Source organism: Cyprinus carpio, chromosome A17, assembly GCF_018340385.1.
Source record: "Cyprinus carpio isolate SPL01 chromosome A17, ASM1834038v1, whole genome shotgun sequence".
NCBI lineage: Eukaryota > Metazoa > Chordata > Actinopteri > Cypriniformes > Cyprinidae > Cyprinus > Cyprinus carpio.
The window spans coordinates 10409836-10427086 of NC_056588.1; the positions used below are offsets into that span (position 1 = coordinate 10409836).

General features: G+C 37.9%; 1 protein-coding gene across 1 annotated transcript in view; it reads right to left on the reverse strand.

Moving 5' to 3' along the window:
- Window positions 1-72: 72 nt before the first annotated feature.
- The window catches only part of LOC109108021 (PDZ domain-containing protein 8-like), a 34928-nt gene continuing 17749 nt past the window's right edge, over window positions 73-17251 (reverse strand). Inside the window, 2 exon segments of the mRNA XM_019121197.2 lie at window positions 73-5418; window positions 5552-5714. Coding sequence (XP_018976742.2) covers window positions 3158-5418; window positions 5552-5714 — 2424 coding nt within the window. The 3' untranslated portion in view covers window positions 73-3157.

Sequence of the window (17251 nt, forward strand, 5' to 3'; positions counted from 1 at the left end):
GACCTAAAAATTAATACTGTTGCAGTATTAGTGTATGGGAAGAATGAGAAGGTGAAAAAATTACAGAGGAACTTTTTTCATTTCTAATAATTTATTTATCTCAAGTGCATAAGCAAATATGATATGTCAGTGCGTAAAGGTCTTGCAGCAAGTTTAAAAGCTGTGCACTTTGTCGGAAGATGCCCTCCACCATAAATAAAACCCACAAAAGAACAAAATCATATTTACATTAAGCAAAAACAACAACAACAACAAAAAAGAAAGGATGAACCCACATGTTGAACACTATATAAGTCCAGGGAGAAAGAACAGGGTTTAAAGTCACCTACATTACTAGGCTTTTTACAATAGCGCTTTAAAACAAGACACAGCTTCCAATAAGAACAAGAGCTTTCCCAGAAAAGCTTAACCACAGTTTGCCAAAGAAGATGTGATGTTTCATACTTATTTTTTTTTATTTTTTTTATTGTGATAAAGATAATTGGAGAAATATTTTGAGAGCATATGATGGTGGTGTTGTATTGACAAGCACAGGATTACAACAGCAGCAACTAGTCAAGAAGCCAAAAAAAAAAAAACAGCCTTTTTAGTCATTTTATGACTAATTTAGAAAGCGTACCATTTAATGTTATTCCTTCAAGTGAATCAAAAGGAGTGGTAGTGAACTTCTTATGCAAATATTGCACAAGCAAAAACCAATTCTACACTAGCTGAATAGTGTATGCTGTCCAAGGCCCTGTGGCCAGAGGGGCCCACTAAGGTCCTCTATGGTAATACATACTCATTGGGCCAGGGTGAGGGAGACCAAACCTTAAAAATGATGTCCCAGGCCCACTGAGTAGATGATTTAGCAGCAGAAATGTTAACAAGGACAGCACGACTGTTAACACAGATTGGTTGGACTAGGACAAGACTAGGACTTCTGTCCTGGAGAGCCACAGTCCTGCAGAGTTTCGCTCCAACTCTAATCAAACACACCTGATCAAGCTAATCAAGGTCTAATGGCGCGTTCAAGTCATGTCGGATACGTTTTTACGAGTTAAACGCACATGAATGCCACCACAAAGTCATAATTACGAGTGGGAAACTCTGAATTTTCTTTAAGCTCCGAGTTTTCGAGTTGGGGGCGTGTCAATGAGAAACATGACAGAATCAATGGATCGATGGATGCAACATCTGTTGTTGACGTTAATTTTTTAGTTAAAATTGATAGACAGGATTGCTATATAACAATAAGTTTTTATGTGATACAGATTAAAGTGGCTTCATAAATTAATTTAAAAAAAATTAAAAATGCAAAACACACTTGATGCAAATTCTTTGCTCTTCATTTTATATAAGCAGAGTTAACAAACCCTGTTGTATTTTCTTGTAATTTATTAAAAGAAGGGACAACGCCATCTTGTGCCGACTAAACTGACTTGAACGCACCCGACGTTGTAATTACAACTCGTAAGTACGAACTTCCCAGGAGGACTTGAACGCAGTATAAGGGTTACTAGAAAGCTACAGGCGGGTCAGTTTTTAATCAGAGTTGGAGCAAAACTCTTCAGGACTGTGGCTCTCCAAGACCGAAGTTGGCCACGCCTGGATTAGGAGTTTGGTCCTCGCCACCTAAAGGCCTAGTCATTTGTTTTTACTAAAAAGCTTTAATTCAGGAAACCGATCCAGTAATGCATGTAGCCAATTACAGTTGTTCATGTGCAAACCGTATGTAGTAACAGCAAAAAAGTCTTTCTTCGATCAAATCCAAGTCCATTTAAAGTAAATGAAGTAAATGAAAACTAACCAGCAATATACAGACAGAGGCCACAATTGACTCAGCTTTTGAGCCCAGCAGACAGGTTACAGACTGTTTGTGAACGTACACATTAGCTTTGGGAATTAAGGAATACTGTATGCACTGACAAATGAGAGTTTTTAATGATGTAGTTTTACACTTTGAGAGATGTGCTGAGAGGTGAACGGAATAATGAATGTAAAGTGAGTCATTTGGGAGATAAATTCATTAGTACACATGTAAAATCAACTTTCAATGATAACAATGCGTGCCAAAGCACGCAGATGTGAGACATACTGAAAGTTTGCTTGCATGATAATAAATTGACACATTCCAATACATAAACCAAACCAAAAACAAACAGGCTGACACATTCACACATACATAACCATTCACCAGGACCAATTGATGGTGGATAAAAAAGTATCCAAATTGGTTTGAGAAAAAATCATAAAGGCTCAAAACATATTAATTGTGAGATTATATAATGACAATTATTGGAAACATATATTATGAAACATACATAAGTAATATAAATATACTTCCCTCAAAAAAAGAAAAGAGTCACATTGGCTTTGTGACAAATTTAAATTAGACAAAGAATGGTCCCCAGTAAAATAATAACTTTAAGATTATTTGTCCTATGAGGATTCCCTCTCAGTTCAACATTAAACATTCAAAAAATAACAAAACATGAACATTAAAGAAATTATGCTTTAAAATTAACAATTAGGAACAAAAGGTGCTTAACAGAGAGAAAAATGTTGGTTGGGAATGGCATCATGTTTTATGGACTGTTATTTTGTACATTTTGTAGTGAGGGGCGTGAAGCTTAAAACACAATGGACAGGGTATTTCCAACCATGAACATAACTAAGAGCAAACATGTATATAATTCAGTCTCTACCAATACACAAAGTTAAAATAAGAATATGTATTTAAGCTTATCTAGCTTCAAGCTCACACCTCTCCCTATTGAAGCTTATGTAAAAAAAAAAAAAAAAAAATGTACTGCCCCTTTCAGGTAAGGCAGGTAAAACTTGGTTTGATCATGTCATGGGAACTCATATTCTGTGTATTTGATGTAATACTGCCGAAAATCTACAGATTGATGGTTATGCCCTTTAAAACAGTAACTAAGGACTAAAGATGGGGGAAAATATTTATTAAAAAAATTAAAATGTAAAAAAAAAAAAGAAAAAAAAAAAATTGGTAAACTACTGACACTCTCACAAAATTCCACAATTGACAGTTCATCTTTAGGAATACTTTTGCAAACCTCACAATCACCTGTGGAACACCCACAGGTCAACCAAGTCATACTTGAGAAAAAGTTTTTGTTCTTGAATCCCAAGCCCCTGATGCCTTTTGTCATCTTTATGGTAATGCCTCTACACAGATCTGCTCCTCTGTAATCTCATCCAGCATCTGAACACCAACAGGACTGCAAATGTCACTGTCGTACACTTCTGTGCCCATCAGCGCCTCCTCCAGACCCTCAGCTTTGGTCTTCGGAAAGCCATGCTGTTCAGATGGTGAGGTGCTTTCTACAGACTCTAGGTCTTCGATGCCAGCACGGTAGTGAATCATGAGCAGTGTCAACGCTTGGAGTCGTTCCCCGGACTTGGCCAGAGCTGCTGAGACGAGGACCTTGTGCCGGGAGTCAACTGTTTCTCGCTCTTCCACACTCAAAGAGTTGTTATGCTCCAGCTCCTGGTCAATCTCCTGCTGCAACTTGTCCAACATCAACTCCAGTTTCTGTGAACGCTCATCTGTTGGGAGGCCACGGTAAAGATCTCGACCAATCTCTTTGACGGCAATGAAGACACTGTCATCCAGCCCACCTTCCTTGCGCACCAGTTTGGAGCCACCGCTACCAGGTGGCTGCTTGGAAGGACTGGCCCCAGTATAGGTCTCTGTGTCACTGCTCTCATTGTCAGATGTGTTAGGTGTCTGTTTCGGGGAAGGCTCCACCGCCCCTGATCCTATTTCTGCAACCTGTTCTGCAAGTCTGGCTTTGGGCACCTGCCTCAGATTGAGGAGTCGAGAGCTAGTGTTGATAATGTGACGTGTAAGGCCAGTAGTTGCCCGATTGATGGTAGACTTGGCCTCAGGATCTGCCCCACGTCGGACTGAGGCAGCTACGCAATTAGGGAACTCTGTTAGACACTTTTCCTGACATTTCTTGTGACAGACATAAGAACAGGTCATGCACTGCGAGGCAGCCTTGGTCCACACCTTCTTCTTGCAATAATCGCAATAAGTGGGATTCTGGAACTGAGTGTCTTGAAAATTGTGCCGCATATCTCCAAACTGCATCCCGCTGTAACTTGGTTCATCCCGGGTTGCCGTGAGTACCTGCTCCCGTTCCTTTTCCCGGTGTTTTAAGTTCTCTTCCTGAAGACTCCCATCCCGCTCACGTTCTACCAGTCCACTGGAGAGGTCTGACTCCCCATCTGCAAGGTAAGTGAAGTTGAGTGTAACATCTCCATAGCAGAGTTTCTCATTGAAACCTTTGTGAGTGCTCAAGCTGCGCAAAGCAGTGCGGCTGACGCTGGCCCTTGGTTCAGGAGCACATAGACGAAAGGTGCTCTGATATTCAGCAGATGACGTAGCTAAGCATTCCAGTGCTATGTGTTCTAAGTGCAAGCTGACATGCCCTAAGCACAAGAGACTACCAAGCTTGAAGGGGTCCTTGCACCAAAGTGCTACATTAAGGAATTTGTAGTGACTTTCCACCTCAAAGATCACAGAGGCTTTGTTCCAGCGGGCAGCTCTGCTGCGATACATGGTTTCAGATGATTCCCAGAGACCCTGCTCATCGACACTGTCTCTAGTGTTGGAGGAGCTCTCGGATATCTTGTCTTTGGCTGAATCTTGCTTGTTTGTGGCTGGAATATTTGGAATTTCCTCTGCAAGCTCTGGGTGCTTGCTCACAGGCTTCGGCTCTGGTGACTTAACAGGGATTTTATCTACTGGTTTGTCACCATTGCCAGCAGTGGGTTGCGTTTTCTCTGGACTTTTTTCCACCACAGGTTCGTTACCTTCAAACAGGCTCTGGGTTTCTGAGGAGGCAGATGTGACTTTTATATGGGGCCTGGGAGGGACAGGAGGGCGTGCAGGTGGTGGAGGAGGGGGCACCATTGGTCTCTGTGGTGGTTCAGAAGGTTCAGCAGCCTTGAGAGTTGGTGCCTTTGGTGATTCTTTGGGCTGGGGTTTGAGTGGGGACTGAAGGTTCAGTCTGCGGTTGAGAATTGGTGAGATGGAACCAAGGGGCTTGGCCAAGTTAGCCACAGTTTTTTTGGGACTTTGGTTTACAGTGAGCAGGAAATCCTCCTTAGTGTCAACAGTGACTGGAGCTGCAGTTGATCTGGACTCAACGATTAGCTCCTCAAACTCAGAGTCATTGTCTCTGTTATCAGATATGTCCATGGTGGTTATTGGGGCTGGGTCCTCCTCGTAGCCCCCAGGATGATGAAGATAACTGGGCTCCTCCATTGGGCCTAGGGTTTCTTGGAGTGTCCCCAAACCCACAGTAGGCACCTGGTGCCGGACCGGCCTCTCATATAAGACTATCACTCTTTCTCCAGCTTGTTTTAGCAGCTTCGGCACTTGGACAGAGGACGTCACTTTGACTCCTATGCAAACAGACATGAAGAATGATTGATGCTTTGCAAATCTATTATAAAATCGTATAAAATTGTCCATCAAATGAACTATCCACAAAGTCAAACATTCCATTTGAATATTAAAATTAAAAGTAAGACTAACCTCCAATAGCAATGAGGCGATCTCCTCTCTGTAACTCTGCCAGGGCAGCTGGGGAGTTTGGGGTGACAGTCTCTATGCTCACATGCACCGTGTCGCCATCACTGGCTGGGACATGCCTGAAAGTCATTCCCACGCTCCCAGATGGTCCTTTGATCACCTCAGTCTGCAACAGACAAAGAGAAACAATATCAGATTTGCTAATAATCTTAATGAAAAGGTTGTGTAATTGAAGAAACTTGGGATTGACTATTATAATTAGATTCCAAGTAGATTTGTAATTTGTAATTGTAATCTTTTCTTTATTGCAGGTGTTGTTCTGGCATACATTACTTTAAGTCTTAAGATCACCAAGTGGGACTGGATCGGAAAGAAGTTGTTAGGGGAAGCTTTTGTTGCTAGTTGAGAGGAACACTAGCAGTTAAGCCAAAAGACAGTGTTTCTTAAAGTTTAGCTTTTGACAGCAACAGCGGTTTATAATTAGGGCGGACAACCTACATTATGATGTGAACAAGACAGCCTTCACTTTCTATAGAAAGCTCTCTCTTCCCATCACATCTAACAATTTTCATGGTGATAAAACAATGCACTCTAAAATGAAGGAAGGGAGGTCTGCAATTACTGCTAATTTCACTGCAAATGTGTCACAAAGTAGCAGCTGCTGTTTCAGGACTGGCTGCATCACTAAGCCTACATCAAAAAAATCCACCTGCAGGTCCACCTGCACCTCGGGTCGACACCATACAACAAGACGCACATATGTTAGGAGCAAGTTCGTGTACCAAAGTGAGGAAAAATCCACTAGATCCACCAAGAGACAAGAATGATGATCTGAACTGTATAATAGTAGCACAAATACGAGTGATAGTTTTTCATTGATCTTTCCATGATATGTCCTCTGTGTCTCCCTTGTTCTCTCTTTGTCGTCTGTGCTGGGGGTGAGCAAAAAAGACAGGATGCAGATCTAAGCTGCTGAGATGGATGACTGTAATTTTGCTGCTGTCATTTGTTATAACCCTTGAGAAGGGCACTGATTGAGTTAAACATGGGATGAAAAAACAGACAATCTACACAAGCTGGCAAGCAGAAGACTGACTTGCCCAGTTTTGACCAGTGACTAACTGTCTATTGAAACATTCAAGAACCCTCTGAAAGTTCTTAGAAGGCAACTTACAAAAAGAAACCCAAATTCAACCATATAAAACTATAATATTTAGTTTCAACTATAATATCTATCTATCTATCTATCTATCTATCTATCTATCTATCTATCTATCTTCCTTCCTTCCATGGCAACTATAAACAGATTATAGTTAGATTAGCAAACTCTATTACTATATTATATGTTCATTTATTATTTAGTCTGAATATTATATTATTAATACATCTAACTATTTGACATTGATATCTTATAGTGCTATTGCCATTGTGCTACTGATCAAACACAAAAATAATGTTTAATTTGAATATTTACTGTTTAAAATGGTCAAGTGAACATCACAAAAAATGGTAAAAACTGATTCATCAAATTATTTCAAAGCATGCTTTTTACATAATAAATTGCTTTGCCACTGAAGAAAGGCATCTGTGGTAGCCTTAGGAGTAAGAAATGAGACAAGGGGAGAACACTTGTGCCAATACTATTTGCAAACTTGTCAGCTAGTTGAGATGCTGAAGATAAGCTTGTTTATAACTGACAAAATAAATACACAGGAACATAAATCTTAATGACTGAAGGGCTGCTGTGAAACTCTCCACAGAGATGATTAATTCTGAACATTTCCTCCCTCAGGACACAACCTGATCCCACCCTTTACACGTGTCAGAGAGGGTTCGTGGGAGAAAAACAAAAGCTCCAGGCTTTTTTGAGGACACTGTTTGTCTTTTACCAGAATGTTTGGGATAATTCATTGCAACCTGTTCAAGATAGAGAATGAAAATGAAAGCAAGGCGTATGTAAGGAATCTTCTTATTCACCACAGATATAATCCAGAATAAAAGTGATATTCTGGATTTAATGAGTTAAATTACTGAAACAAATATGCCCGAAAACAAGACACCATTGTTTGCATGGTGGACAAAGGGCTGTGATCTAGAGATGGCTTTCATCTGATATTAACCATAACAAACACTAAAAATTACTTCCAAACATCCAGATCAAAGTCTTCCGGTACAGGAACATCAGAACTGGTTGGACCTCCATTATATGATGCCTTGAATTTAAGACTGAATGAGCAACATTTAGTCAAGTAATCTGCATAAAAAAATGACCACAGAAGCGTTACCATCAGACATAATTGCAGTTAAGTCCACAACTAAATTTCAATTACAATAGAAAACAACAGGATTTACCTTAAACCAAAAATAAATAAAACAGCAACTAGCAGAGGGTGAAAGACACACCTGCTCTTAACGTGCATCTTTGTTTTCCCACTTTTAGAACGGCAAAATGACAAGGTTTAAAGAGAGAGAGAAGAAATGAAAGAGAGAAAGAAAGATTTGTCTGACACTGGAACCAAACGGCGACATTGAGCGGCAATTACAGGCGATTTCTGTAGCTGAGCGGTGGCTAAGGGGTAATTACACAACCATGGAAAGGCACAGCAGGAGGAATGCTCATTGTGTGCACTACTGTGTGTCTGCGTGTGTTGAGTGCAGGTAAACGGACTGCTGCCGCTCCGACTGGTACGTGAGGACGCTGTTCATGAGTCAATTTGCTGTCCGTCTCACCTCATCACCACAAGGTTCACAAATACACCCTCACATCAAGTATCAGGGAAATATAAAACAGCTTTTCATCAACAAACAAACACAGGAGGCCTGTGGGACATTTTCAGGTCAGTTCCACTGATTACAGCATAAATGTCAGAATTAACACACAATACTCACATACCAGTAGACATTCAATAGAACCACGAGAAAAACAGGCCTGCGGCTGAGAAAATGAAATGTCATTATTTATTCACCCACATGTCATGCCAATCACATATGACTTACTTCTCTGAAATATAAATTATGAATAATGTTCTGGTTCCCACAATGTGGAATTGGGTGTGCAAGCTCTAAAAAGGGCACAAAAAAAGTTTTAAAGAATTAAGTATAAAAGAAAAGTACTCCACACAACTCGTGCACACAATTACATGCCTTCTGAAGGCCTACATGTATTTTGTTCAGATTTGTAGTTGGCCCTGGCAGAATTCATCAGATTAATTTTTAAAAGATATTAAAATACTGAATTTACTTCATATTTTACAATATTTATGTTTTACTGTATTTTGAGCATAAGATACTTATTTTAAAAACATTCATTTTCTATCATAACATACAGTGGGTATAGAAAAAAATCACTGCTTTAAAATAATCACATTTTGTTGCTTTGTAGCCTGAAATGAAGATGGACACAGTTTTTATTTTATCCAGCTGTATATTTACTCAGTGCAACTTATAATATCCAAGTGAAAGAAATAACAACACCATGTCAGAAAAAAATGAAAAAATAAATAAATAAATAATAATAAAAATTAAAAAAACTCACAGAACCAACCAGAATGGTGTTACTTGGATGGTGAGCTGGATTGGATTTCCGCCAGACATACGGTTTGATGTTGAGGCCAAATAATTGAATTTTAGTCTCATCTGCCTCAGAATCTTCAAGGTGTGTTTTGGCAAAACTCAATCTTGACTGCATGTGGCCTTTCTTGAGGAGTAGCTTTTTTCTTGCAACTCTCCCATTTAAGCCACATTTCACCCATAGTTGATGATTTGCTTCAGTTGCACTAGCAAGGACTGAAATGCTCCAGAAAAGCTCTTTTCATGCTGAACTAATCAAAATGAACACAGCTGAAAGTCAAATGGTTTTGTGTGACATTGAGAAGCTGATTAGCCGATTGAGTTTACAAGTCATTTTTGGTGGGGGGGTGATCCTTTTTCCAACTCAGTGATTCTGTTTATTTTTTTTCTGACATGTTGTTGTTATATCTTTCACCTGGATGTTATATTTTGCACTGAGTAAATACATTTGGATAAAACTGTGTCCGTCTTCATTTCAGGCTGCAAGGCAACAAAATGTGATTATTTTAAAGGGGTGATTCTTTTCTGTACCCTCTGTACAATCAAATACTGAAGTTAAAAAAATTTAAAAGATCAACAAACAAACATGCCAAATATTTGTTTCCATGGAAGATAGTATATCAAATGAGGCTGGAACAATGTGAAGGTGACTAAATATTGACAAAGTAATCTTAAAAGCTTTACACTGAATTGAAAACAAAAAAGGTCACACTTTATTTTAAGGTCTATTAACTATTAATTAACTATTAACTATGATTTTGGCCTCAATAAACTCCTTATTACTGCATATTAATAGTTAGTAAAGTAGTTGTTAAATTTAGGTATTGGGTCGGATTAGGGATGTAGAATATGGTCATGCAGAACATGTGATTTATACGACCTAATAAACAGTCAATATGCTACTTATATAGTTACCGAAAGTTACCATTGTTACCAAAAAATCTTGATAATGTTACATTACTAAAGCATCTCTGACGATGAAGGAGAGGCAAACACATGACAAAACAGCATCAAATTTTGATTTAATTTACTTTTCTCGTTTTTCTCTGATGCCTCTCTCTCGCTCACATGCACAACACAAAACATACAGCGTATGCTTGGCCACCCTGATACGGCCTCTAAATGCACACAGACATCAAATCGTACTGTGCACTCAAAGAGACAGACAGACAGATGAATAACTGCTCAGAAAAAGAAAACATGTCACACAAAATCAGCCCTACACACTCTATACAACAAATGAGAAGTTTTCTTCTTGTCATCAGGTGTCAGCGAGTGCAGACGTGTTTGTAGGTGGCAGACGTGTTACGTGCACCGCTGTGATTGTTGACAGATGCCCATTGAAGCTATTGTACAGAACGGTCAGTTGCCTTGTGTGTACACCTGTTGCTGGAGGAGTGACTGTGTGTGTTCAGCCAAACCTCCCACTCTCCATTTCAATCTCTCTCTCTTTACCTCCGTTTTTCCTGCTATCCATTTCATTCATCCTCCCACTCCCTTCATCCCCCACCTTTCTCTTCAACTGGCTTATATAAATCTACCCTTTTCAGAACAGACTCTCATCCTTTACTTAAGCAACACGGGCGATAATGATGGTGCCCAGCAGACAACACACAACTGATACATACTTTGCGTTACCCTTTGAATAATAAATAAATAGTAATTAAACAAAAAAACATGGAAAAACGTATTTCTTTGCAGTTTGTGGTTGCTTACAAACTATTTTTTGGATCTTCAGAAGTCTTTTATGCCCACCAAAGCTGCATTTAAATCAAATTTGCAGTAAAAAACCAGTAACATTGTGAAAAAGCCTTCAGCAACTTCAGATGCATGAAGCATCACAGTGAAGCATACAGCTTTTGTATACTCTGTGTCTCCTGAGAGCCTGTTTCTCTTAAAGGTTTGTTTTTTTTAATCTGTTGGTTTTCTCCACAAGCTGAACCACAGAGGTGAGCTAATGAAATTACGTTCGACAAGCACATTCAGAATCACTCCCACCAGCTGGCAAAAAGAGAAAACACAAACAAAAGAGTCATGCAACAACAAAGAAATATTTCTGTAAATAATATTTAAAATACACATTTTTAGAGATGGATTAGATTATTTTAAATGAATAAGAATGCTAACTTCTTGTTTTCTCCTTGTAATATGGTTTATTTCAAGAAAAAAAAGTGTGAAAACAACATTTTAACTAGATTTTTCTTTTGTATGTAAAAATATAATTACATGAAACATTTTGAATGGAATTGGCCACAATAGCTGTTGAGCTGCAATTATGATTCATCCATCCTTTTAAGCCATTTCGGAGCAAATATACAAACAGATATCATGAAAAGGCTGAAAAAGACCAAGATATATATTTTTTAGCTACAGTACACTGGCCAGTTCTACTCTGCAAGCAGTCTGCGTCTTCCTCACACACAACGGCTGAGTAGTGAGAGCCTTCAGAGCAATGGTCAGTAATCGAATCATCTGGCACATGTCAGAGAGATTAGTGTTAGGGTATAGGGTAGCAGTCCCCGCAAGGCATGTGCCCACACACACACACACACACACACACACACAGCATCAGAGAGCTCTAGCGATTAATAGTTTATTTCAAAGGAAGAAGAAAAAAGTAAGAGAGACGTGAAAGAAAGGATGCTTAGATCGATCAGCTGAAGTGGATGCATAGAGGATTTTAGAACTGATTAAAACAGAAGTGAACTACAGATTTTAAAAGAACATGTTTTCTCAAATAACAAATCTTATACTTTTTTTTTTTTTTTAATTTTTTTAAAGAAGAAAAAATATGTGTTGTGGAAAATATTATTTTTTTTGTGTAGAGTATATATACACCACACAGAAACACATACATAAATACACATTAAAAATGCACATACAATTATCTAAAAAGAAATGTTAATATCTAATAACTTACACTCTAATAACTAATTACTTAGACTTAACTATAATATCTTTTTACCCTTAAAGTAAACTTATATTGCATATTGTAAAATTGATTTTTAGATATTTTTCCCATAAAAAAAAAAAAAAGTAAAATCTAATTAGAAAAATTATTTTTGCAATGACCTGGCTCACGGCTGATCAACACGATCACTTAAACTGAAATCAATGATTAATACAAAACTAATACATGTATTTGTCTTTTGAGTAAAGTGATGTGACTTTTTAAATCTGTAAAGGTTCTTAATGATTTTTTTCCCTTCAGAATTACAACAAAACTACAAGGATTCATAACCTCAGATAAAGTGAAAACATTTATTCTCAATTATCCTATTAGTAACAAGGTTAAAAATTAAGCAGTGGAAATGTTATATTGAGAAATTTCAGAGCTTGATGAAAACTCAATTTCTAAATGTCTGACAGCCAAAGCTGGCAGGAAGTGAGGATAATTAAGCAGGAAGTGTTGCTGTGGATTAATGTGTTTTATATTAAGTTGGCTGATTTGAGTCACATGTGGCATAATAACTAATGGCGTGGTGGAATATCATCAACACTGCCCTTTTCCGACACTCAGCTAATTCAATCACTCACTCTTCTTCATTTCACCCATCCTCCAATCCATGCAAATTAACAAAACACTGCTTCAAATATAGTTACACGACAATGACATGAGGTTACAATTTACAAAATCTACCAGATCCTGTTCTGACTCAGAGTTTTGAGTTAGAGGGAGACAATTTAAACTAAATATAAAATATCATAAAAACCTTAACGAAAACCTACCACAAATTTGCTGATTCCAAATCAAACTAAAGTGCTAAATAAGCCTTTATTTTTTGTAAGAAACCCTCAATCATGGGTTCAGCAAGTTGCACTAATTGCTTCTAATTTTTTTCTGACGAACCTGTTCCAGGAATCACTCTGATTTGCACACATTTGTTCAAAGCTGGGATGAATGCAGTTGCGTCTCATCACAGACGGCCTGAATTTTCATGTTGCCGCAACGTTTTTGTGATAGGAGGAGGCTTTTCAGAGAGTGGCACACAAAAGGGAGTGTTGTTATGGATACAGGGGACATTCAAAAACAAGACCCTTCTCATCCCCTCATTTGCAATTGTTCACAGCGACCAGAGCGTTCTTTAACGTCTGTCCAAGTTGGTTCCATTTTTAGCACCTTCATTGTTATTCAGATGCTCAGGAAATGTCCCCTCATCTACCCCAGTTTAACCCCCATGTGTGAAAGGTAGAACGAGAATGGCCAAATGAAAGATTGAAGGCAAAATGAAGACTTTCTCCTATCAACGCTCAAAAGCCATGTGAAGGGGGTGAGGGGGCATGAGTGCATCCTTATCACTCTGGCATTTTATTTGTCATTTTCATTCTCTAAGCTTAAACTGAGTCAGTTACTTGAAAGTGGAGTTTCAAATGTCCCTTTCTCATGCAATCGACAGCTGTCTGATACGGTCAAAAGATTCATGGCTTCATAGCTCTTCCAACAGCAGCGCTATATTCAACAGGTGACATTTTGCTTCAAAGAGTGATGGACTCTGATCTAGACTATAGCACCGGGTTCTAATCTGACTGCAAGCAATTAATACTCCTCCAAATACAAGTGTCAAACACTGTTTGTCCGTTAATATCAGTTTCAGCTGTCAGCAATGTGAACAGAAAGACACCATTGTAGCTCTTTCCTTTAGATTACCATGAAAAAACTACTATTTACCAACCCAGCCATCACTAGACAATAACTGCTCCAGTAACAGAAACAGTTCTGCATCAATGCAATTAAAAAACAGCGAGACAAAGAAAGAAAGAAAGAAAGAAAGTTTAGCTAAAGTTAATGCAGTATAAGAATAAAAAAGGGAGGAAAAAAGGATGATAAAACAAAAAAAAAGGAAGTAATGAAGGAAAGAATAAAAAGGAAATGAAGGAAGTAAAAGATTAAGGAAATATAGTAAATAGCTAAAGGAAGGAAATGAAGGGGAACATAGGAAATGAAATCAAAAGAAAGGAAAAAGACAAAGGAAATAAGCTGAGGAAGAAAGGAAGTTCACAAATGGGAATGAGTAAGTTTAGGAAAGTTTAGGAAAGCAAAGTTTAGAAAAGGAAAGGAAAGATGAAATTGCAAAACATTAAAGAAGAAAAGGAAGTAAGGAATAAAAAGTGGAAGGAAATAAATGCAAAGTAGTAAAAAAAGGATGGAAAAAGGAAATAAGGGAAGTAAAAAGATGTTAATAAGTGAAGTAGTAAAGAAAAGGAAATGAAGGAACAAGGAAAGAAAGGAAGGAAAGAAAGGGGGAATTAGGAAAGTAAACGAGGGGAGATGAGAGGACAAAAAAGATGAAAATAAGGAAAGGAAAATAAGAAAATCAGAAAGGAAATGGAAAAAACAAGGAAGGAAATGTAGAAAAAGCAAATCAAAGCAAAAAAAAAAAAAGTAGTTGTAAGTAAAGCTATATAATGTTAGAGCCTCGTGGTCATCTCTGCAGCTCTCTCTTTCTCTCTCCAGTCTTTTTATTTCCAGGAGAGGTGCCCAGCCAAGCAGAGAGCAGCAATAAACTGCATAAAAATGAGATTTAGCGGCAATATACTTCAGACTGCATCAAATCGTAACAGCACAGACAAAGAGCAGCTGGCCTGTCAGACACCACAGTACTAACAATAATTAACTCAAAATACAGCAGCAGCTGACTGCAGGCAATACATACTTCAGAACAAAGTTAAAGACACCTGGTCCTGACCCTGTACACTCAGCTGGGAGAAGAAGAACTGGCTGAGAGAGTCATGCTGTGCTGACTGAAGGCAAGGAGGTTTCTCCATACATCGCCATGCAAAATGCTGCTCTAATGCATCACAACAATTTTTACCACTTTGCAAATAATGCTGTCCTTAAGATACAAATCTTTGCGGTTGTGAAAAGTACATCAAGACAGAATCCATTAAATTCATCTGCAAAATATTGATTTATTAGAAATGATCCAGATGGTTACAACATTTCCTTTATCTGTTGCAACTTGCGTCATCTTATAAACATTATTATAAACTACTTACAAACTTATAAACTACACTCTTTGCGTGTTCACATGCAGCAAAGCTCGGCCAACCATTCAGTGTGCTGCTTTTCTGTTGTGGAGGGAGGAGCTGGGATTCATTTAGTGATGGGCCTGGAACATCCAGCAATGAGTGTTAGCGTCTGTGGCGTTGGTAATACACCCATCAGAAGCTCCGTCATGCACAAGGACGGCTGTCAAATTAGTTTGATCATCATCATTGGCACACAGAGCAAAATCAATTGGAAAACAGCCTGGGAAACCCTTAATGACAGACCCTAAATTATATGTAAGACTTTCTTACGCACAGAAAAAAAGAAGAACACATTATATATATATATATATATATATATATATATATATATATATATATTATTTTTTTTATTATATAAATATACTTAATTTGTTTTTTTTTTTTTTTTTGTTAAATAACTTAAGGTTGCTGTTAGGTATCCAATGAGAAATGCTTTTATTATAAATGATCACAAATAATTTAAATTATATATTTAATTCTATACTTATAAAATGTAAAACATATTTATAATTACACATTAAATTCTAAAATTTAATTTAAATTTTATTGAATTTTTTTAGATACCAACAATGCATCATTGTGGCCCGAAAGCCAGTCCTTGGGTGGGGTGGGGGGGGTGGGGGGGGGGCTGTGATAAGATAGGGCGCTGCGGATGAAACAGCCATCTTAGAGCCATTATGAAAGATGTTTGTGTCTGAATAAGCTAAGATGAATAGATCTGAACTGATATCCTGACAAAGCAGGTATACAGAGGGTTATTTGTCTTTGGTTTAAATAAGATTTAAATCTAGGTGGGCAAATGGAAACACACAAAAATGGCAGCTGGATAACACACACACCACAAATTGAAGGCAAAATTGAGCCCAAGTGTGTGTGTGTGTGTGTGTGTGCGCATCTAGGGGATATTCAACAGCAAACATCACAAACATGTTATAAAAGCTATATAGACCTAACAGGACTTCAAATATAAAACACACAAACTCAAATGAGCAAAAGGCATGTCAATCAACTAAAAAAAAAAATGAAGGAAAGGAAATGGAAGCCCCTGATCTGAGAGGCAACATGTTTTAAACTACGTCACGACTCTCTAAACAACGATGACGGAAAAATCCCAGTGACAGAGCTAGATTCCCATAACACACACTGACATATACATGCACACACACAAATAAACACAGCACACACACCCCCTGCAGCACTCGCTGGTGTTATTTGGATTGTAAGGAACTCACACAGACCTTATTTTGAAAAACGGGGACATTCTGTGTTATTCTCAGAGAAATGTCTAACACGTTTCTAACGCATCTTGCATCTGGAATAACAACATCAGAAAATATTTTGCTGGAGAAAAGCCTGATTGACTACACAGAATCGTCCACACAGACGTTGATGTCAGGTTGTTAAGAGAAATGATCAGGCAGGCATCAGAGCAGATGTGCAAATACACGTCAATTCAAACACTGAAACACTCACTCGCTGCTCCATTGGAAAAGAGCTTCTGTGACCTTTCCAGCCATTTGCAAATACTGGATAATAATTCCTTACTAATCATTTATGAATTTATTAGGAATCATTTTGCACTCAATTTCTCTCAATAGCTGATCTCACTTTAAAAATGCCAAAAAAACTTTTTTTATTATATTTATTTTTGCTCTCTATGAGTGCAAACTCTATAAAATGATTCTTATTTTTGATTATTTTTTATATAATTATTCTATTAATCATCTTAATTTGTAATATATATGTAATTTTAACATTATTATACTCACAGTAAACAAGTAAAATATATAAATGTTAAAAATCTTTCAAAATTTTATACAATTTTATATTTGTTTAAAAAAGGGTTTCTTAGCATGAACATGTGTTACGGTCTCTAACATATCTAGATGACCACGTACACTGAGGTTTGCTGGAAATGGGCATCGGCGGGCGAGCGACTGCAGGGCGGTGCAGGTCGATGGTGAGAGCGGCTGGAACGGCAGGAGATAAGAACAAATGAAAAGACCCCAGAGGCTCAGTATCACTTACTTATTACTGATAGCAGTGTTAGCCTCTCTGCACCAGAGGCATAAGCTAAGAAAACATGCTTTAACACTTTACAGC